Genomic DNA, 21,818 nt, shown 5'->3' on the forward strand with positions numbered 1-21,818 from the left:
TCTCCACCTGCCCTACCATTCTCCTTGACCATCCATTCCTCCTTTTACCTCCTTCCCTGGCCTTGGCACCAGTGTCATCACAGACCTCAGTGTCTCTACACCCTCACTCTTCAGTGCTTTTCGTTTGAATACTACACTCAGACCCCTTCTTGCCTGCAGTATGCCTCCCCTGGCCCTTGACGGAGAACATTTATGAAGCTCTTGTGGAATTCCTAAGCTTTAGTCACTTAAGTTGTGGGCATCGGGAGAACAATGTGTAATCTCTCCCCAGTGTTAGGACAGTGATTTCTCTTCTCCCAGCTTCTCTGGGCTTTCAGGCCTGCTGGCAGCCCCAGGATGCAGCTCCCCTCCTGGCCCACAGGAACTCTTTTCCAGAGTTCCTGTGGAACTGAAAGAAGTTGGCATTATGGACAATTGTGGTCCCAGACATTAGCACATTTATTTATATATGCTACCTAAATCATTTATTTTTGTATACAACATAAGATATATTCAAGTTTAAAATTGCATCAAGATGAGCCGGGCGTGGTGGCTCACGCCTGTAATCCCAGCACTTTGGGAGGCTGAGGTGAAAGGATCACTTGAGGCCAGGAGTTCAAGACCAACCTGGCCAATACGGCAAAACCCCACCTCTACTAAAAATACAAAAATTAGCCAGGCTTGGTGGCACATGCCTGTAGTCCCAGCTACTTGGGAGGCTGAGGCAGGAGAAACTCTTGAACACAGGAGGCAGAGGTTGTGGTGAGCCAAGATTGTGTCACTGCACTCCAACCTGGGTGACAGAGTGAGACTTTGTCTCAAAAAAAAAAAATTTAAAAAAAATTTTTTTTAATTGCATCAGGGCTTCATGAAGATGCTCCATCTTCTGGAACAACTTTACATTTCTTCTGCCACTTACTTGTCTTGTGGTCTCTTCCTGCAAGGTTTTAGTCTCCTTTAAGTAGTTAATAGCCAAGTCAGTGGAAGATGACAGTTAACTTCTGCAGAATATTTGTATTGGGTTCCTTCTGGAGTTCCAATATCTGAGAGGAAGGGTCTGACTCTAATTTCAGGCTCAAGACATCAGTTTCTTCTATTGGCTCTAGCCCTGAAGACAGTAGCTTCTACTTTCTAGGTTTCTCTTTCTCCAATCTGAAATATGAGGCAGTCATCATTTCTGTTGGCTCCAGAGGATGTAGGAAACTAAGCTGTAAACTTCTGGGTGCCAGGGCCAGAACCCTAACTGGCCTCTCTCCCTGCTGGTTCTGAGGCTTAGTTCCCTGTGCATCTTGTTTTGCTCCCATCTTCCCTTTTCCCCAGTCATGTGATGCAGGAAGAGAGCGCAAATGATATGGAATGTGAGCAGCTGCCAGCAGAGATACTGCGACAAGTGACCATTCATCGAGACCCTATATATGGCTTTGGCTTCGTGGCTGGCAGTGAGAGGCCTGTGGTGGTTCGATCTGTGAGGCCAGGTAGGTGTCCCTCAGAGTGTCCCCCTAGCCCTGACTCCTGTCTCCCAACACCCACATGTCTTCCCAAAAAGCAGAGCTTCCAAGCATTCTAACTGTGTTGCTGAAGAATTCATGAAGAATGGTTGAAGACTTGCCAACCAATAACTGTGTGAGGGAGCTGGCCTTTTAAGACTGATAGACACAACCATTGAGGTTGTTTGGGGCCCTAGAAAAAGGCTGCAGTTGATTGTTTAACAGCGTCTGGGTCTTAATAAAGATTCCCTTTGCATAAAACATTCATAAAAGAGCCATAATGTCTTGCAAAAAAAGATGTGCCTATTCTATTTAATTCAACAAGTATTTATAGATTGCCTACTCTAAGCCCAGCAATGTTGTAGGGAAGTACAAGACACAGTTCCTGTTCTCAAGAACCTAACCATCAGATTGTGGAGACATGTACATACTCATGAAATAGGTCAGCCATTGAAGACCAGAATGAAGATACCACAGGTGGGATAGGAGAGGAGAGGATAATGAAATCTCTGAATGCTTGAGTGGCAGTAACAAACATCTACCATTGATTAAGCATCTACTGTGTGCTTTACATCATCTTGTTTAATTCTCACAGCCACCCCTGCAAGGTAAATAAGTAATATCATTCCCATTTTGTAAATGAGGAAACTGAGGCATAATGAAAGAGAAATGACTTGTCCAGTGTCACTCAGCTGTAAGCAGCAGAGCCAGGGTTTGCACCTGGGCCTGTTTGATGCCATGCAGGGGAAGTAGGTCCTGTAAGGGGCCATGTGGGATGGAACAAGCAAAGCCCCACCTAAGCTATGAAGCCCTGCTATCATGAATGAAATGGGAAAAGACTGAAGTACTGTTTTGTTTTGAATGTGCTAGGCATTGACAGAAAAGACAGACGGAATGGAGCTTTATTCCTGACTTGCTGGGCCTGAGGCTTTAGATGTTTACAACAGTTTCTCGCTCAGTCAAGAGGAGCAGCCAGAGTACAAACTGGCCTTGCAGAAATTTGATGAATTTTGCAATCCTCCAAGGGAAAGAAAAAGATTTTTGTAAGCTCTCTCTTCAACTAGAGGGCACAGAGGGGGGAAAACACACATACACACACACACACACACACACACACACACACGACAACAACAATTTAGTATAGGAGTCCGTGGCTGACCTAAGGCTCTGGAGTCAGTCATGCAGTTTGGCAAAAAGGTTTTGAATCTCTGATCAGAAATCAAATTTATCCTGGGAAAGAGGGACCAGCTAACACTCAGTAATAGACCACCAGGAGCCCCTACTTTAACTTCAAATGAGACAGAATTTGCACAGCTGAAGGAAGCCCCCAGGCCTAGAGGGGTTCAGCTGCCAAAGGTATAACAATGAAGAAGGAGTTGGAGGGGTGAAGAGAAGAAAAGCCCCAGGCACGAACCACAAAAAGCCATGGGGCTGGCATGCATAGCCCTATAAAAGCCCCATAAAAGACTGATCCATAGTGCTCCTTCTGGTCCAGGTGGCTCCTGAATGCACAGGACTTGTTTGGTTCTTCATTTGAGGCCATAATAAAGACCAAAAAAAAAAAAGTATTCTACAGAAGAGCAATTATGGTTGATCAAGCCAACAAACCATTTGTGAAAGCAGTAGCAGACTGATGTTACCAGTGCCATCAAAGGGTCAAGGCCCATAAAGGAGGTTGAGTTCCTTGAGGACCTCTTCTGTTAGATAGAAGCAAGGGAGGGGAGGGAAAGGAAGAAGAAGATAGATAGAGTGGCCTCCACCTAAGAGACTGGCATTTTTGGCAGAAGTAGATAGAAGGAATGAAATGGGTTAAAGGAATTGTCCCTTGGATGGTATAATAACTACCATTTATCCAATTCTTAGCAACATCAATCAGCTGTTTTAAGTGCTGTATATTTATCATTTCATTCATCCTCCCAACATTTCTGTGATGCATATGTACTGTTATTTTCCCATTTTATAGATGAGGTAAGAGAGACTCAGAGAGATTAAATGTCTTACCCAAGGTCACACAACCAGTGAACTGCAGATTTGGAATTAGAGTCCAGGTCTGTCTGGCTGTAAAGAGTGTTCTCTTCACCACCACACTCTGCTCCTGAAGCCAGTGCACTGTCAGGAGACTTGGCTTAGTGTGTTTAGGGCAATTGCTGCTCGAGCAATGAATCCTGCTGCCTGTGCTGGCGCAGCCATCCTCAGCACATAGGCTCTACACTCCAGAGCCATTGAGCTGTGCTCAAGTGATGTATTTGTTGTATATGTTCGTGTTTTTGGAATTTGGGCAGCCCTCTTCTTTGGAGAGAGAGGGAGAAGTTGGGATCTGGCCCTTCAAGGTGGACTCAAACAAGAGTCAAGGCTGGTTTGATAGTGGGTCATGTCACTGAACAATTCTTTCAAATTTGAGTCAGGCTGGATCTGACTTCTCATTCTCCCCAAGTCTCTGAGAAGCTTTTCTCCAAGAAGATCTTTGCTAAACATCAGAGGCAGCGTAGCCTTGTGGTACCCGTCTACCCTCACCCTTTGCCCCAACCAAGAAGGTACAGCCCTCAGATAGGTCTGCTTTCTTAACCTTGCAGTAGAAATGCGAAGGAGAGCCAGGCACAGTAGCTCACATCTGTAATCCCAGCCCTTTCGGAGGCTGAGGTAGGTGGATCACCTCAGGTCAGGAGTTCAAGACCACTCTGGGCAACATGGAGATGTTCCATCTCTACTAAAAATACAAACATTAACTGGGTGTGGTGGAGTGTACCTGTCATCCCAGCTACTCAGGAGGCTGAGGTGGGAGAATCTGTTGAACCTGGGAGGTGCAGGTTGCAGTGAGCCGAGATCATGCCACTGTACTCCAGCCTGGGCAACAGAATAAGACTCCACCTCAAAAAAATAAAAATAAAATAAAAAATAAAGAAAGAAAAGAAATGGGAGGGAGAGGAAACAAATATCCAACTGCACAAGGGTATGTACTTTGTTCCCCTCATTTATTGGACAGTGGCATTTCTCAGTGTTGAAAAAAAAATAACCCTTTAGGTATTTTTCCTCTGTCTTCAGATAAGTGAATGCTTAAGTCCTTACAGACCAATAAGTATGAATAATATTCAAGTAAGAAGATCCTTCCTCCTCCTGTCGCCTGACCACCTCCAGTAGTCTGGAAGTCATTCCTTGTACCTAAGCAAGTCCCGCCTATGAAATGGAAGTCTGTGTTCCTCGTTAAGAAGCAAGCCAGTAAAATGTTTATTGACCTCATCTAAGTCTGGGACCTTTTGCTACTAAACCATGCCCAGCTAAAGTGTTTTCATCCCACTTGTCTTTCCGGGGCTCCGAAAAGCCCACCTGGTTCTAGAGCACCTCCCTTGCCTTCAAAAGCAGACTTAGCGTTCTGTGTTTGGAACAGCACCCTCTCACTAGCTCTGGAGGGCTTTGGAATGCTTGCTCCTGAAGTCCAGAGCATGTCTTTCTTGGCATGGAACTAAAGGAGGCCGACTCCATTCTCTGTCTTCATTCCTCTGCCCTCTATCTGCTTATAGGCAGCAGCAGCAGCAGCAGCAGCAACAGCAGCAGAGAGCTCGAATAGCAACCCCTACATCACCACAGCTCAGCCTGCACCATCTCCAGGCCTCAGCACCTGCTTCAGCTCCTACAGGCACAGGGGACTTGCCCAGACCTGGACTTTACCAGCAGTAACCCTAAGCCCTCACATCTCTCTCCTCTCCTTTGCAGGAGGCCCCTCTGAGAACAAGCTCCTGGCTGGTGACCAGATTGTGGCTATTAATGAGGAAGACGTGAGTGAAGCCCCGAGGGAGAGGCTCATAGAACTTATCAGGTAACAGGGGCCTCTTGGCAGGAGCTGATCAGTATCCCCACCCCTGACTCACCGGTGACATGGGGCTACCACTATCCCCCCTCACTCTGAGAGCAAAATCCTTCCAGGCAGAGAAGCCCTATACAGGGCTCCTGGCTAACCCAGAACTTCAGGGACCAGCTATTCAGGGTCAGCAGGAGCCTTCATACACACTGGCTTAGCATCTCCAATGATGTGAACAGATACAAAGAACTCCCTGCTGGAGTCTCACCCCTACCTCCCTCCACCCGACGAATCTCTTCACCCCAGCCCCCTTTTTTTTTGTCCAGTGGGACAGACCAAGTGACAGATGAGAATCAAGCCATTAAAAGAACATCCTAGATATATGCACAGTGCAAGCAAGACATTGACCAACTCCCCCATTCCAGAAAAAAAAATCAGAATTCGTGGCCAGTGGGTTGAGGAAGAGAACCTCCCAATGTGGATACTGTCCATAGTGTTTGTGGCCCCTAAATGCCCTCCCCAAATGGAAGCTGATGACAAAAGGAACGTTGTGGGATCACCACTGTTTATAAATGGAGAGTAATCACATTGTCTTTACCTATCCCTTACTCCTACACATATTACACACACACACACACCATACACACACACACACCATACACACTCTCCTACCCCACATCCACACCACATGCACACACCCTGGCATACATTTGTTGAAAAAGAATTAGAGAATAAGAGGTAAAGGCTCCAAATTGCAGGGACTAACCTCATTTTGGGGGAGCTTGGCTATCTCACTCCAAATGGAACCATGTACATGCTCGCTCTCTCTCTGTCTCTCCTTTTCTCTCTCCCTCTCTCTTTCTCTCTCTCTCCTCCTCTCTCTCTCCCCCTTGCATAGTCTGACTTCATCTCTGCCTCCATCTCCTTCAACTCCTCCTGGTTCAGAGTGTTTTCATCCCACTCATCTTTCCAGGCTCCCAAAAGCCCACCTGGTCCCAGAGCTCTTCCCTTGCCTTCAAAGGCAGACATAGCAATCTGTGTATGGAACAGCACCCTCTAACTAGCTCTGAAGGGCTTTGGAATGTTCCCTCCTGAAGTCCAGAGCACTTCTTGGCTTCCTTGGCATGCTCCCTCCAGCTCAATACCATGAAATGTGTCTGATCCCTAATGACCTTTTCTTTGACTCTTCTCCAAGTTCAGTTGTATATTGCATTTCCCCACCCTCCACTCTCCACCCTCTGCTACCACACCAATATGAGGTGAGTTCTTTCTATCCTATTAGGGCATGTTGGAGTTTTTTCAGCCTGGTCCCTCAGAAGTCACTGCTTTGCTTTCAGTAGATATCTTTGCACTCCAAAACAAGTTAGGCTGATTTCGTGAGGGGTTCCAGAGCTCTTTCAGCGTTAAAGCAGAGCACACTCTTAATAACTTTGGGAGCCAGTGGGTTATTCATTCATTCAATCAATCAACCAACCAGTATTTATTATTGTCCTTGATGCACCAGGCGCTGTTCCACACACTGAAGATACAGCAATGAATAAGACAGACAAAGATCCCCGGCTCACTGGAGTTTACATTTTAGTGAAAGGAGATACATCATAAGCAGAAAAGATTATAAGTAGTTCTACAGGCCGGGCGCGGTGGCTCAAGCCTGTAATCCCAGCACTTTGGGAGGCCGAGACAGGCGGATCACGAGGTCAGGAGATCGAGACCATCCTGGCTAACACAGTGAAACCCCGTCTCTACTAAAAAAACACAAAAAACTAGCCAGGCGAGGTGGCGGGCGCCTGTAGTCCCAGCTACTCGGGAGGCTGAGGCAGGAGAAGGGCGTAAACCCGGGAGGCGGAGCTTGCAGTGAGCTGAGATCCGGCAACTGCACTCCAGCCTGGGCGACAGAGCGAGACTCCGTCTCAAAAAAAAAAAAAAAAGTAGTTCTACAACATATTAGAAGCTGATAAACGTTATTAAGAATAGAAAGTAGATCTAGGTAAAGAGGATCAGGAGTGCTGGGCACAGGGGTGCAAAATGTAACTAAACAGTAGGGCCAATGTTGACCTCATTGAGAAGGTGACATTTGAAGAAAGACTTGAGGGAGGAGAAGGTGTTGGAGAGAGAACAGCCAGTGCAGAGGCCCTAAGGCCAAGAGTGTGTTTGGCACGATTGTGGAACAGGGGAGAAGCCAGTAGGACTGGAGTTGGTAAGGAAAGAGGAGAGTTGTAGAAAATAAGTCCAGATAATGGAGAACCTTTGAAGCCACCATAGGGACTGTGGCTTTGTTCTAAATGAAATGGGGAGACATGGCAAGGGGCTGGAGGAGACGAGTCACATAATCCAACTTATGTTATGCCCCTCCCCTGTTCAAGATAAAGTATTTTCTTTAGTATTTTTCCTGGAACACAACTCTTTACTTCTGGGAACTTCCCAAATCCTGGGGCTGATTAATCCCTGTAGTTTGCCTCACCAAATGTGGTAGATGTTCAGAGTTCTAGAGCTGCGGGCCTTGGCATTTCTCAAATATCCAGAATCAAGGGCAGCTTGACTCTACTTCTTAAATGACTTTGTTCACGTAAACATTTGAAAAGGGCCAACAAGGAGAGGGGAAGCTCCTTCAAGGCAAACTATTTCCATTTCTTTTAGTTCTTTTAAATGATTATGTATTCCTGGGAGAGAATTTTCATACCTCACAGCCTGTTTGATCATTGGCATAATTCTTGCCGGAAGAGTTTCATATTCTTCATTCTTTTGAATATTTGCTATCTGGAGAGTTTGGGTTTCCATCTGTTGCTCCCTGGCTCTTTTTTGGTCCCTCAATTAAAACAAATCTGCTGAGTATGAGTCATGGTGACCAAATGACCTCCTTTGGGTTTTTACTTTGAATGTCTCCTCTCACTTAAATACCAAATTACCAATAATCATTGTACATGGTTCCCAGGACTCTCTGACTTTGAATTCCGTAATGCAGACTTTCAGTTTTCCTTGAGAATTTTCTAGTCTGCACATAAAATTGCTACTAAGGTTTGGAGATTTCTACAGAGAGTATGTGAGAAGGAATATGAAAAGAAGACCTAAAAAATGACAACCCCAGAGGTAATGGTTATACCATCTTCGGATGCCTGTGTGAATTAATATGGATGGTTTGTGTTGGCCTCCACAAATGACTGGAGGCAAAGTGTCCATGCAGACACTCAGATTGCCCTCTATCCTAATCCATATACCTGAATGCAGCCAGGGGAAAATTCTGGTGTTGCTTCTTATACTAGATGAATACCTAGTACATGATACACTACTCTCCTGTTCCTCTTTTCTCTGTAGGAGCGCTAAGGAATTCATCGTTCTTACAGTTCTGCACACTCATCAGGTGAGTGAGCCTCTTTGCCATCTGCCCTTCCTCCTGACTGAGAAGAGGTGACATTTCCATATTGGAAAGCAACACTGATGGGGTTGGGGGTTCAGAGACTACAACCAACATATGAGCCAAGGATTTAGGAGTGAACTTAAATACCTTCTGAATAGCATGTCTCTGCTCATGTCCAAAGCTGAGGATTTTGAAGGGCTGTGCTGTGTTCTGTCCTGTGCCTTCTGCTTTACCCACTTAAGCTGCCCACTGCTTCAATTCCGAATACAGTTTCCACTTCTTTTTGGCTGTACTCCATTAAAATGTATCTGTCCAATGTGAACTCTCATAAAGTCCTGGATGATGATAGGTGCCAATCTTATTCATATAAGTTACCTACAATGTATGAGACACAGCACCATATGTGATATAATTTAATATAAAGTTGCTGGGGGATACACTTGGACAAACAGATTCATCTTTGTCCTAGTACAATCACTTAACTGGCTTTGTGACCTTGGATGAGTCAGTTCCCCATTCTGGACCTGTTTCATCATCTGTACACTGAGAGATTTAAAGTAGAACAGTGTTGCCTAAACATACCTGATCATAATAGTTGCCAGGACTACTTATTAAAAGTAAAAATTTCTAGTCCCCTCTCCTCAAGCGTTGGATTTAGAAAGTTCAGTGTCCATTATTGGTTATATCCTTATAGCAATCTTAGCTTAAATGCACAAACCCAGGTACACAACTTCCATGTGCAAAATTCAGAGCCCTCACTCTACCTCCAGCCCACCTGTCCCCTTATTCATGTCCCCAACAGTCCTCTGCACCCCAGCATGGATGCTGTACCCTCAATGTATAGCCACAGGAGAGGTCACATCTGTTGGGGGTGGGGGACGTGAAATTAGGGAAGGCTTCAAGGAAGAGGCTGCACCTGAGCTGGACCTTGAGGGATAGGGCAAGATTTTCCATAGAGAGATGACACAGCGAGGGATGGAACACAGGTGCACAGCATGGGCTCACCAGGCAAGAGCAGGATTGAAATCAATCTTGGTTCAAACTAACTGCCTTTCCCCATGGCCCCCAGCTCCCAGACCTCTTCTGCATCAGTGTGAACTTCACTAACACACTCATACACTCACACACATATACACACTGACAGATACACACAATACACTCACACATTCATTCACAACCTCATACCTAATAGACTCACATGTATCCTCACACGTACACTCACACACATACACTCACCCGCTCATACCCATACATATACATACATACACTACTCACATATACACACACTCATGTGCTCTCTCACATATGTACACACAATGCTCCCAGGCAGATAGGCCTTTCTTAGTTCCAGTTCTCTTGTCTCTGGGCAGGCAAGCCCCATCACTCCATTGTTGTTACCAATAGTCCCCTCCCCACCACTTTGCTGCACGTGTGCAGTTGCCTCGTGGGAAGTTGGCAGTCAGTCCCAACCTCCCAATCTCCTGTCTTGAAAATGACCACCAGTTCTCTCACTAAAACGTGCTTGATGTGTGGTTAGAATTTACTACTCTGATCAGAGTATAAGATTGGGTTTACTTTGTTAGTCAGGTCTTCTCAAATTTCACCTTCTTGCAGAAGCCTTCTCCGAGTATCCTTTCTAAAATAGCATCTACCTGTCACTATCTTCTGATACTGCTTACTTTTTCTTCAGAGCTGAAATATTATATTTTTTTAACTTTTCTTTTGAAATAATTATAGATCACAAGAAGTTGCAATGATAGTAGAGGTATACCATGTACCTGTTACCCTGTTTTACCCTGTTTCTCCCAGTGGTTATATCTTACATAACTATGTGCAATAGGCTGGGTGTAGCGGTTCACACCTGTAATCCCAGCACTTTGGGAGGCCGAGGCAGGTTGATCACTTGAGGCCAGGAGTTCGAGACTAGCCTGGCCAACATGGTGAAATCCCATCCCTACAGAAAACACAAAAAAATTAGCCTGGCATGGTGGAGCGCACCTGTAGTCTCAGCTACTCAGGAGGCTGAGGCATGAGAATCGTTTGAACCCGGGAGGCAGAGGTTGCAGTGAGCTGAGATTGCACCACTGCACTCCAGCCTAGATGACAGAGCGAGACTCCATCTTAAAAACAAAAAACAAACAAACAAAAAAAACTATGTGCAATAGCAAAACCAGGAAATCAACAATGATACAACATACGTATATGGTTCAATATGAATTTATCACATGTGGGTTTATGTATCCACCAACACAGTCAAGATACTCCATTTACCATAATATTGTTATTATACGTTGCATGCCTGTGACAAAGTATCTTATGTACCCTAGAAATATATATACCTACTATGTACTCACAAAAATTTAAAACTTAAAAAAGTAACTGGACAAGTCTGTCACCAAAAGGATTCCTCATGTTGTCCTTTTATAATCATACTCACTTCACCCCCTACACCCAATCCCTGTCAACGACTTTACATTTCCCTAATTTTATCATTTCAAAAATATTATATAAATGGAAGCAAAGCATTGTGGCTCCTGTCTGGAATTCCAGCTACTTAGGAGGCTGAGGTGGGAGGATCACTTGAACTAAGGAATTTGAGATCAGCCTGAACAACATAGAATGAGACCTTGTCTCTAAAAATTTTCTTTTTAATTTAGCCAGATGTGGTAGTGCACACCTGTAGTCCCAGCTACTTGAGAGACTGAGGCAGGAGGATTGCTTGAGCCCAGGTGTTGGAGACTGCTTTGAGCTATGATAGCACCACTGTACTCCAGCCGGGGCAATAGAGCGAGACCACTTCTCTAAAAAACAAACAAAAATAATATACAAATATAATTATATAATATGTAACCTTTGGGGATTGGCTTTCTTCACTTAGCAAAATGTCCTCGAGATTCATCCAGCTTGTTGCATGTATCAATATTTTGTTCCGTTTTATTGCTGAGTAGTACCCCCATGGTATTCCATGGTGTGGATGTACCAGTTTGTTTAATCATGTACCCATTGAAGGGCATCTGGGTTGTTTCCAGCTTGGGGCTACTACAAATAAAGCTGCTATAATATTTATGTACAGGATTTTTGTGGGCATAAGTTTTCATTTCTGTGAGATAAATGCCCAAGAGTACGATTGCTGGGTCAAATAGTAAGTGTATATATAGTCTATTAAAAAACTACCAGACTGTTTTTCAAAGTGGCTGTGCCATTTTACATTCCCGTGAGATATTATATTTACATGTTTATCATCTCTGTCCCTCATTAGAATGTCAGCTCCATGAGGGTAGAGACTGTGTTTTGTTACCGCTGTATCCCCAGCACCTGGCACAGAGTAGGTGCTAATAAATATTGATTGAAGGAATGAAGGAAACCCAGTTTCCAACCATCAAAGCAACCTAAACAAAACTCAAGTGTCCAAACTTAGGTGCAGAATAAAGGGCATAACACTCACCCCAATCTCTATCTCAACTTTCCCATCCCAGTGCCTCCAACATTTTCTTACCCCCTGTTCTGCTCACTCTGCAGGTCCCAACCCATGGCCCCTTTGCTGAGGCCAGGCTGATTTCCTTCTCCTTCTTAGGTACATTTCCTTCTTAGGTCTTACTGCCCTGTGGACTTTTGTCCTTGTACTATTCCACATCTCTTCTAATATATGTCTGTTTCTTTTAAGACCTTGTTCGATACTCATGTTCTCCAAACAGCTTTGCCTGACTAACCTCAGTGAGCGTTTCCCTAATCTGTTCATTCACTCATCAAGCATTTATTAAACACCTACTATTCTGGACATTGTTCTAGGCTGGGAATATAGCAGTGCACCAGACAAACATGGTCCCTGCCCTCACAGAGCTTACATTCTAGTTGTCAGCCTTGTGCTCTCTAAACCCTGGGAGCATAGAAGTGGATGAGTATACACACACAGGGCTAATTGTCAAAACATTTAATGACCTGTACAGTAGGAGTCAATCCAGTCAAAATATGAGTCAGTAATAGCACTGGAGCAGAGTCTTGAAGTCCTCTTAATTATGCCAGATGTTAACCCTGTAGTTGATCTACGTTTGTAAGGAGGTCCAGGGGGAGAGGTCAGGTGGCATCCAGGAAGCTTAGGGCAGTGCCTACTTACCAATCAGTGTGAAAGAATCTCTCCGTATTTTACAACTAGTATGACCATCCTAGTGCATCCCAATTGAATGTCAGGCTTACATACATGTGCAGTCGATTCTCATTATTTGCAGATTCCCTATTTGCCAACTTGCCTACTCCCAAAAATTTATTTATAACCCCCAAAATCAACACTCATGGCACTTTTCTGGTCATTTGCAGACATGTGCAGAGTGTGAAAATTTTGATTTACCCAATGCACACGTTCCCAGCCGAGTTCTGACAAGGTGATGCTCTGCCTTCTTGTGTCAGTTCTCATACAGAGGTAATCAGAGGATGGAGACGATAGGGGGCAGTGCAGTGTAGTGCAAGAAACAAACTGCAGTTCTGGGACCAGTTGGACAGCATTTCAGTCTTGACTCTGGCACCTGTGAGTGGAGTGGCCTCGGGCAAGTCACTTAACACTTTTGAGCTTCATTTTCTCTTTGTAAAATAAAGAACATAGAAGCTACTAGGATGAGTTGTTTTTAAAATTTAACACCATAATTTATGTGAAATATTGGAGCAACAGTTCAGTATTCACTAATTCAGTGTTCATGGAAATGTTATAGAACATAACTACCTTAACAAGTCTCCACTGACAGATATTCTCTCTTTAGCTATACTGAAAGCTTCTTGAAGACTCCCAATATGTGTTTAATGTTATACCCCCTACATCACAGAAAATAATACTGTGTTCATAGCAGGCACTTGGCATCTCATGGGTGCGAGGAGACTGCTACCTATTATAAAACTCTTGTCATGTTAAAGTTTGATTACCACTACTTCCAGAAGACAACCTCCTAATAGGTCCAGGATGTGGCCTAGGAATCTGTATTAAAAAAAAAAAAAAAAAGACACTGGACCAGACAATCTGCAAATCTCTTTCTATTAATAGCACCTACATTCTGTGGCGGATAATGGCCTAATACCTACTCCTACATACTGTGGCTGGTATTTTTTTTTTATAGAGTCTCACTCTATCGCCCAGTCTGGAGTGCAGTGGTGCCATCTCAGCTCACTGCAACCTCTATCTCCTGGGTTCAAGTGATTCTCCTGCCTCAGCCACTGGAGTAGCTGGCATTACAGGCATGTGCCACTACACTGGCTAATTTTTGCATTTTTAGTAGAGACAATATTTTGCCATGTTGGCCAGGCTGGTCTCGAACTCCTGACCTCAAGTAATCCTCCCGCCTTGGCCTCCCATAGTACTGGGATTACAGGCGTGAGCCACCACACCTGGCCTGGTAATGGTTCTTGACCCTGTTTATCCATTAGAACCATCTGAGAAGCTCTGAAAACTATTAATACTCAGTTCTGATTCATTCGAGCAGCAGAGACAGAAAAAAAAAGAAAACATAAAAATATTGATACTTGGGCTCTTGCCCTGACTCATTGAATTAGAGGCTCTGGAGATGAGACCCTGGTATTGGTTTGAAAAGGCTCAGCAAATGATTCTGATATGGAGTCTCTCTCAGATGACATTTTCCTTGTAAGAGTGACTCATAGCATGGCAGACAACTGGGGAGAGGGGTCACAGGAGTTCTTTCCCAGGTCCCCTCAAACCATAATGCATAGATAACCACTTAATAAGCTTCTGTGTATTTAAGGGTGTTTCTTAATCTTTGAATTACCAACTAGTCCTCATGACTGACTGGATATTTATTAATCTTGAAACCCTTAGACCTTGGCACACAGTAGGTAATCAGTAAATATTTTTAAACAGATAAAGTACTGGATTATGACAAAGAATGACCCTGATAAAGCAAGCACAGACAATCTGTTTCAAATGAAACCCTAGTTTTCTGGTTCTGAAAACAGCCTGTACTTAAAGAACTGGAATCCCCTCTGCTTGGAGCCACCTGCCTAGAAAAAGAAAGCCAAAATAATGGGAACCACCTCAGAAAAACTGGTTTTCTACAGAGCTTCCTGACATATAGTGTTTGTCAGATGGTAGATACTCCAACCATATATGCTGAATTAATGAACTAATTCATTATTAATTTTAGCAATCAACTAATAGATTTTATGCCATATCTACTATGTGCTTGGTGCTAGGGGGAGACATATTAACATAAAATGGCATCTCTGCTTATACAGCCTGGTTGGGGATATGAGTGATGGCAGTGTGGATTAACAGGAGTACTATAGGAAATCCAAGAAGGGGAATTGAGGAGTTGGGGAAGGATTCAGGATAAAGGTAGAGTTTGAACTAAACTGTAAAGTGATGGCATTTAGCTGGTCAAAAGGACACTGTAGACCCTGAAGGATGGGGACAGGGAGGAAACAGCGTGAGGTGGGTCCAGGAGTGATAGCAAGCCCAGTGTGTGCAGGGAGCTGTGGATAGAACCACCAAGTGCAGCAAAAGGTGATCTTGGAGAGGTGGTTAGAGAGTCAGGTGTAGTTTGTGGTGGGCTTTGGAAGTCAGGCAGAGGATATGTTCATGTCCAGGCAGTCTTGAGTGTGGGAAGGAAGGCCCCCTGGTTCCCTTAGTAGTGATCTGGTGAAGCCAGGATGACCCTCCATTGTCCTAGGCTCCCACAGTGGTTGCTATAGTAATTGATTATAAGTAGGCTCAGGTGTCAAAGGCAGTGAGCCAGAAGGGCGAATCAGTCAAAGCTTCAAGAACCTGAGTTTCATTTTTTTCAGTTACCGAAGTGGGGCCCTATCTTGCTCTAAAATATTTGGCCCTATACCTGACTTTGGTCAAGATCTGAGTGATCACAACCCTGACATCTGTACTAATACAGACACCAAATTTTAAAAATTGTCAAAAAATAACCAGCTGCTGAATTCTGCACTGAGGGAAAGGCAGACTCTCTTCTGTTCCTTATTCCACCAAGCTGCTGGTTTCACAGTTGCTTCAAGGGGCTTGCAGTGGCCCCAGAGGTACTTAGCAATTCTAGTCCCATGTTTCAGGCCAAAATTCATTTTAGCCAGAAAGGGTGCCTGCTGCAAAATGAGATTCCCAGCTGCTTGGAGAAAAAAATAGGGTCAGTGAAGAGCTCAAACATTCCAGCCTTAAGGTGCTCAATTAATGTATGCTTAATGGATTGGGATATCTTCAACAATGTTGATTTCTGGGCCCCACTCTTCCAGAGATTCTAACTTTTAAAATCTGGTATGAGCCTAGGCATCTGTGCTTTAACAAGCACTCCTCAGTGATTCTTATCATCAGGCAAGTTTTAAAAACAGCTGGTTAGTGCATGGTTATGAATTAGTGCAGAGGTTGGCAAACTGTTTCTCTGAAGGGCCATATAATTAGTATTTTAGGCTTTGCAAGCCATATGTGGTAGCACGAAAGCAGCCATAGGCAATACATAAATGAAGATCACGGCTGTGTTCCAGTAAAGCTTTATTTACAAAAACAGGTGGTGAGCAAGATTTGGCCTATGTAGGCCTGTAATATGCTGGCCCCTGAAGTGTATTATGCCTTCCTACTACCTCATTCACATTTTGACCAGGGCCTTTCCAATTCTCAACATTGTAATACAAAGGAGTGCCCCTAATATTACAAACTTCAAGCCCCACAGCTGAGCTTTGAAGATGCTTTGGGACAGGGAGGCCTCTGAGAGACCCCTCATATCACACTGCAAAGCAGGCCTCACCTGTGTCTGAGCATAAGGCTAGATGTGACTCCATGACATCTAGCAGAGACCAGCTGGCAATGAATGAGTCACCAGCATTAAGGCTAAAGACTGAGAATAGGATGGAATCTTAGAGACCGACAGGACAAGGGTCAATGAGGAATGAAGTATAAACAAGCTGAAAATAACTCTGAAACAGACACCTGGAAATGATTATAATCCCTGAAAATATTGGCAATTTCATTTCCTCCTTTGTGGTTTGTGCCTATAATTAACTGAATCTTTGGTTTTTCAGTGGTACAAACAGAAACTCACTAGGACAGGATCTAATCTTGCATCTTTGGTAGGGATAGCAAGGATGCCATCCTCTTCACTGTGGTGAATACATAAAAGGATACCAGTTGGGGTTCTTCATTTTTTGAGTCCATTACGTAACACCAAGGTAGAACCAGAACCAGTGGATGAAAGATCAGGAAAGGACTCCCAGCTTTAGCCTGCTGTGGGGGAACAATCACTAAGCAAAGGCTCAGGAAACGTGGGTTCTGGTTTCGGCTCTGCTACGCAATTATTTCAATACTTTGGGTAAAGTATATCCTCTTCCCAGGCCTCCATTTCACATGTGAAAATGAAGGTTGAGCTGCATGGCCCATTCAGGTCTCTAGAGATGCCTCGTTCTACACACTGTGCCATGCAGTCATCTGAGGGCAGATGATGGCAGAGAAGAGAGGTGACTGTCAAGTAGAAAGATTCCCCTTGCCTCATGTTTGTGGCACCTTGGTGGAACTTTGGATGACTGTGGAGATGGAATCAAACACAGCTGCCTGAGCATAGCTACAGATCTTTCTATCTATCTTGCCCCTTTCTCTTGCTTCTGCCTCAGCCTGCAGTCCCTGCTCAGGATTGGAGCACCAGGCTGTGCAACACACAGAGGCATTTATCAACTCCATGTATAATCAATACTGTAATCACTTTCTGCAACGATCTCCAGCTCTGGATTTCATTGTGCTATATTGTCTGCTGCCAACAAATTGCCCCTTTGGCTCAGGATGAGAAGTCTAAGGTTCCTTTAGCTCAATGGTTCTTAATCTTGGCTACATTTGGAAATCATCAGAAGCTTGAAAAAAAATACTGATGCTCAGACCTCACCCCAGGAATTCTGATGTAACTGGTCTGTGGTGGGCCCTGGGCTTCAGGATTTTTAAAAGCTCCTCCCAGCATTTCTACTATGCAGCCAAGACTGACACTCACTGCCTGAGTTCCCGCTGGACTCAGGTGAAACAAGTGGTTTTTTGCAGTCTCCCCTCTGTGGGAATGAGATTGCTGGCTCTGACGGAGAACACAGCTGGGACCAGGGCCCAAGACACAATGAGGATGTTTGTTTCTGATGTGTATCTTAGGGCCCTGCCCTCCTGTGGCTGATCTGGTAAATGATTCTCAACTGCAGTGTAAATGGTAGATAATAGCTTAATGTATTCCCAGCTGGCAGGGACCTTCAGGGCCTTAACACAAAGAAATTCCTGATTGTAAGACTTGGGCTCCATGGCAAGGCCCATAGGGATGGTGGTTTGAAGTAGCCCCAGACCTGATTCACTCCCTAGTCCTCTTCATCTCAGTGAATAGCGAGTCCATTCTTTCAGTTGAAGTCTCTGTTTTCCTCACTCTTATATCCAATCAGTCAACATAGCATCCTAACTCAGTATTCAAATTATATCCAGAATTCACTCACTTTTCGACTCCATCACTACCATCCTAGCCCAAGCCTCCATCATGTTTTAACCATATTATTGCAGTTACAAATACTGTACTTACCCCCAACTGGTCTCCATGCTCTTGCCATTGTCCTCCTACACTCTGTTTTCCACACAGCAACCAGAGGCTTCCTTTTAAAATGCACATCAGACTCTGTTCAATCGAATCCCTCTAGTAGAGTGAAATCCAAAGTTCTCACCGTGGTTTACAAGATCCTCCATGACCCAGCCCCCAGCTGCCTCTCTGAGCATCTCCCGTCTTGCTCCTGCTCCATCACGCCACTCCAGCCACCTTGGCCTTCCTTGCTGTTCTTCATACACCTCAGTTCACCTCAGGGCCTTTACTGTAGTTTCTGCCCAGAAGCCTTTCTCCGGATAGCCTGGTGGCTCTCTCTCCTTCACTTCCTTAAGTTTCTGCTTAATGTCTCATCCTTAGGTCTTCCCTGACCATCCTGTCTAAAATAACCTCCCACAGTGGCCGGGCGCCGTGGCTCATACCTGTATCCCAGTATTTTGGGAGGCCGAAGTGGGTGGATCACTTGAGGTCAGGAGTTCAAGACCAGCCTGGCCAACATGGTGAAACCCCATCTTTACCAAAAATACAAAAATTAGCTGGGCATGGTGATGCCTGCCTGTAGTCCCAGCTACTCGGGAGACTGAGGCAGGGGAATCACTTGAACTGGGGAGGCGGAAGTTGCAGTGAGCCGAGATCACACCACTGCACTCTAGCCTGGGTGACAGAGCGAGACTCCATCTCAGAAAAAAAAAAAAAAAAATTAAAAATATAACCCGCACAATTCTACTTGTGGATATATATCCAAGGGAATTGAAATTAGTATGCCGAAGAGCCATCGGCATTCCCGTGTTCATGGAAGCACTATTCACCATAGCCAAGATATGGAAACAACCTAAGTGTCCACCATTAGTAGATGAATGGATGAAGAAAATGTGGTATAAATACACAATGGAATACTATTCAGCCTTTAAGAAGAAATAAATCCTGTCATTTGCTACAACATGGATGAACTTGGAGGACATTATCCTAAGTGAAATAATAATTATTATTATGATAAGCCAGACACAGAAAGACAAATACCGCATGATCTCACTTATATGCGGAATCTAAAAACGTCAAAATCATAGAAGTGGAGCATAGAATGGTGATTACTAGAGGCTAAGATTGGGAGGGAATGGGGAGATGCTGTTCAAAGGATACAAAGGCTCACTTAGACAGGAGGAATAAGTTTTTGAGATCTATTGCACAGTATGGTGACTATAGTTAATAATAATGTATTATGTATTTCAAAATTGCTAATATAATACCCTCACTACTCCCACTCTAACTCACTCATTCTCTTGCGTAGTCCTTTACCCTGCCTTATTTTTCCTCATAGTCCTTCTTTACTACCTAAAAGATATTTATCGTCTGTCTATCCCTGCTGGAATGGACACTCCATGAGGCCAGGGAGTTTTGTCTGTCTTACTCACTGCTCTATCCCTCATCACCTAGAACAGTGTGTGGCATGTAGTAGGCCCTTGCTAAATTTGTCAAATGATTGAATAAATGCCCCCCACCCCCACCAAAGACAATGAGGATGCCCCTCAGCACGACCCCTGTATTCCTGATTGCTGGGCCATATGGAGCTAAGCAGGGAGCTAGAATCCAAGGGGCACCCAGGAAAGGCTTAGTTTCCAGTGTTTGCTAATCATGCTTCCACTAAAATTGTGGGAGAGTTTTCAAGAACTAAAAGCCAGTCAGGCATGGTGGCCTGTAAGCCCAGCACTTTGGGAGGCTGAGGCAGGTGGATCACCTAAGGTCAGGAGTTCAAGACCAGCCTGGCCAACATGGTGAGACCCCATCTCTACTAAAAATACAAAATTAGCTGGGTGTGGTGGCACATCACTGTAATCCCAGCTACTCAGGAGGCAAGGCTGGAGAATCACTTGAACCCAGGAAGTGGAGGTTGCGGTGAGCCGAGATTACGCCATCTTGTCACCATCCAGCCTGGGTGACAAGAGTGAAACTCTGTCTCAAAAAAAAAAAATTTAAAAAAAAATACAAGCCTGGCTGATTTTGGGGGCATTTCTTACAGAATTGGATAAACAAAGTGGTGCCGAGCCCAAAACTAGAAAGCCAGGAGACTTGGGTTAAATCTCTCACATCTCTATTCCCCAATAGTGTAGTAACTGTGGAAAAATCCTTTTGGAGTGCTAGGTCTCCTTTCTCCCACATCTAAAACAGTATTTATTATGCAACTCCTTCCTAGGGGCAGGGCATGTCTGTGAGATGAATAAGATCATTTCTGTAAATTCTTTGGGATGCTTATATTCAGATGTAATAAAAAAAAAAAAGACATCTTTTAGGTCTATCTCACATTAAGAAAACCAAATATATAAAAACTCAATGTATGTTATTACTAAAGAACTTTTGCAAACTCACCTAGGCCTAGAATATTAATAGTGGGGTTCAATCTACCCAAATTCAATTCATGCCCAGCTGTTTCAGAACACACCAATTATACAGGGAAGCATTTAGCACATTGCCTTGCACCTCGTAGGGAATCAATATTTATTTATTGACTCCTTGATCAGTAATGCAAAGTGTACCTGTACTGGGACATCTTAACTCTGACGTGACAAAGGTTAGGCTTTCCCTAGATATGGAGAACTCACCATCTCTCTGTTCTTTTTCCAGTCCCCCAAATCTGCTTTCATCAGTGCTGCGAAGAAGGCCAAGCTGAGGTCCAATCCTGTGAAGGTTCGATTTTCTGAACAGGTGGCAGTTGGAGAAACAGATGCAGTAAGTATAGCTTTGGCTCCATCTCCTCAGCCCCTGGCCATAATCTGCCTGGCTGTCAAGCTCTTGCTCTGGGGCTACTTATAGTGGACAGCTTTCCCAGTGGATTAGAGTGGGAGCGTCCAGGTGCTGGAGGGGGGAAAGTGGTAAGTGAAGAGGGATATGTGACATCCAGAGAGGCCCCAGGTATTGTGGGGAGAAGGAATATATATATATTGATTCGCTCAAGATCCTTCTGATGCTTAGAGAAATTTCCATCCCTAACACAGTAGCTTACACTCAGAGCAAGTGCTCCATAAACATCTTTTGCTACTTGATAGAAACAAGAAGGAAGTAGTGGCTTCTTGAAGACCCAGGGAATGAGTGGCTGGTGAAATTGAGCTCTCTTCACATTTAAGTGATCTTGCAACTCCACATCTTGACTGGAAAAGGCCATGCAGTGATGAGTGAAGTTACCTAAGGGAAATGATACAGACTCTCATTAAGTCACCAAGTTTTTATTAGGCACCTGCTATGTTCTTAGCACTAGAGGGGAGGCAAAATAAATACCTGTTGCCTGCTACCAGATACCTCTCAGTGATGTTGAGGGGGACAAGTGGTTCAGATTAAGACAATACAAAATCTGCTACTGGGTGGTATTGTTTCAAAGGACAGGTAATATTTGACAGCCCATGCCATGCAGCTGCCAATTTGGGGAGTCTTGGCCAGCCACAGTGTTTCTCATTGCTTCGGGAGGTTTACATGCAATGAACTGTCGGCTCCAGATGTGCAAATGAGAAGAGGCAGGTGAAGAGCAGAAAAGAAGTGTGTTAAGCAGTCATGCATTCTGGCTGAGTTCCTCAGGAATCTGCAGAAGTTAGTAATATCCCAGTGGGGATGGAGGGGATAGCTAGAGCTAACAGGCACTTGTGTGCTTTTGATAGCTGTGATGGGCAGAT

The 21,818-nt window shown here is 44.3% G+C and overlaps 1 protein-coding gene across 1 annotated transcript in view; it reads left to right on the forward strand.

Moving 5' to 3' along the window:
* The first annotated feature begins 1,046 nt into the window (after positions 1-1,046).
* The window catches only part of FRMPD3 (FERM and PDZ domain containing 3), a 79,807-nt gene continuing 59,035 nt past the window's right edge, over positions 1,047-21,818 (forward strand). The window contains exons 1-4 of the mRNA XM_050777285.1: positions 1,047-1,454; positions 5,178-5,280; positions 8,575-8,620; positions 20,779-20,883. Coding sequence (XP_050633242.1) covers positions 1,307-1,454; positions 5,178-5,280; positions 8,575-8,620; positions 20,779-20,883 — 402 coding nt within the window. The 5' untranslated portion in view covers positions 1,047-1,306. The remainder of the gene's footprint in view (positions 1,455-5,177; positions 5,281-8,574; positions 8,621-20,778; positions 20,884-21,818) is intronic.

This window comes from Macaca thibetana, chromosome X, assembly GCF_024542745.1.
Source record: "Macaca thibetana thibetana isolate TM-01 chromosome X, ASM2454274v1, whole genome shotgun sequence".
In the NCBI taxonomy this organism is placed as follows: Eukaryota; Metazoa; Chordata; class Mammalia; order Primates; family Cercopithecidae; genus Macaca; species Macaca thibetana.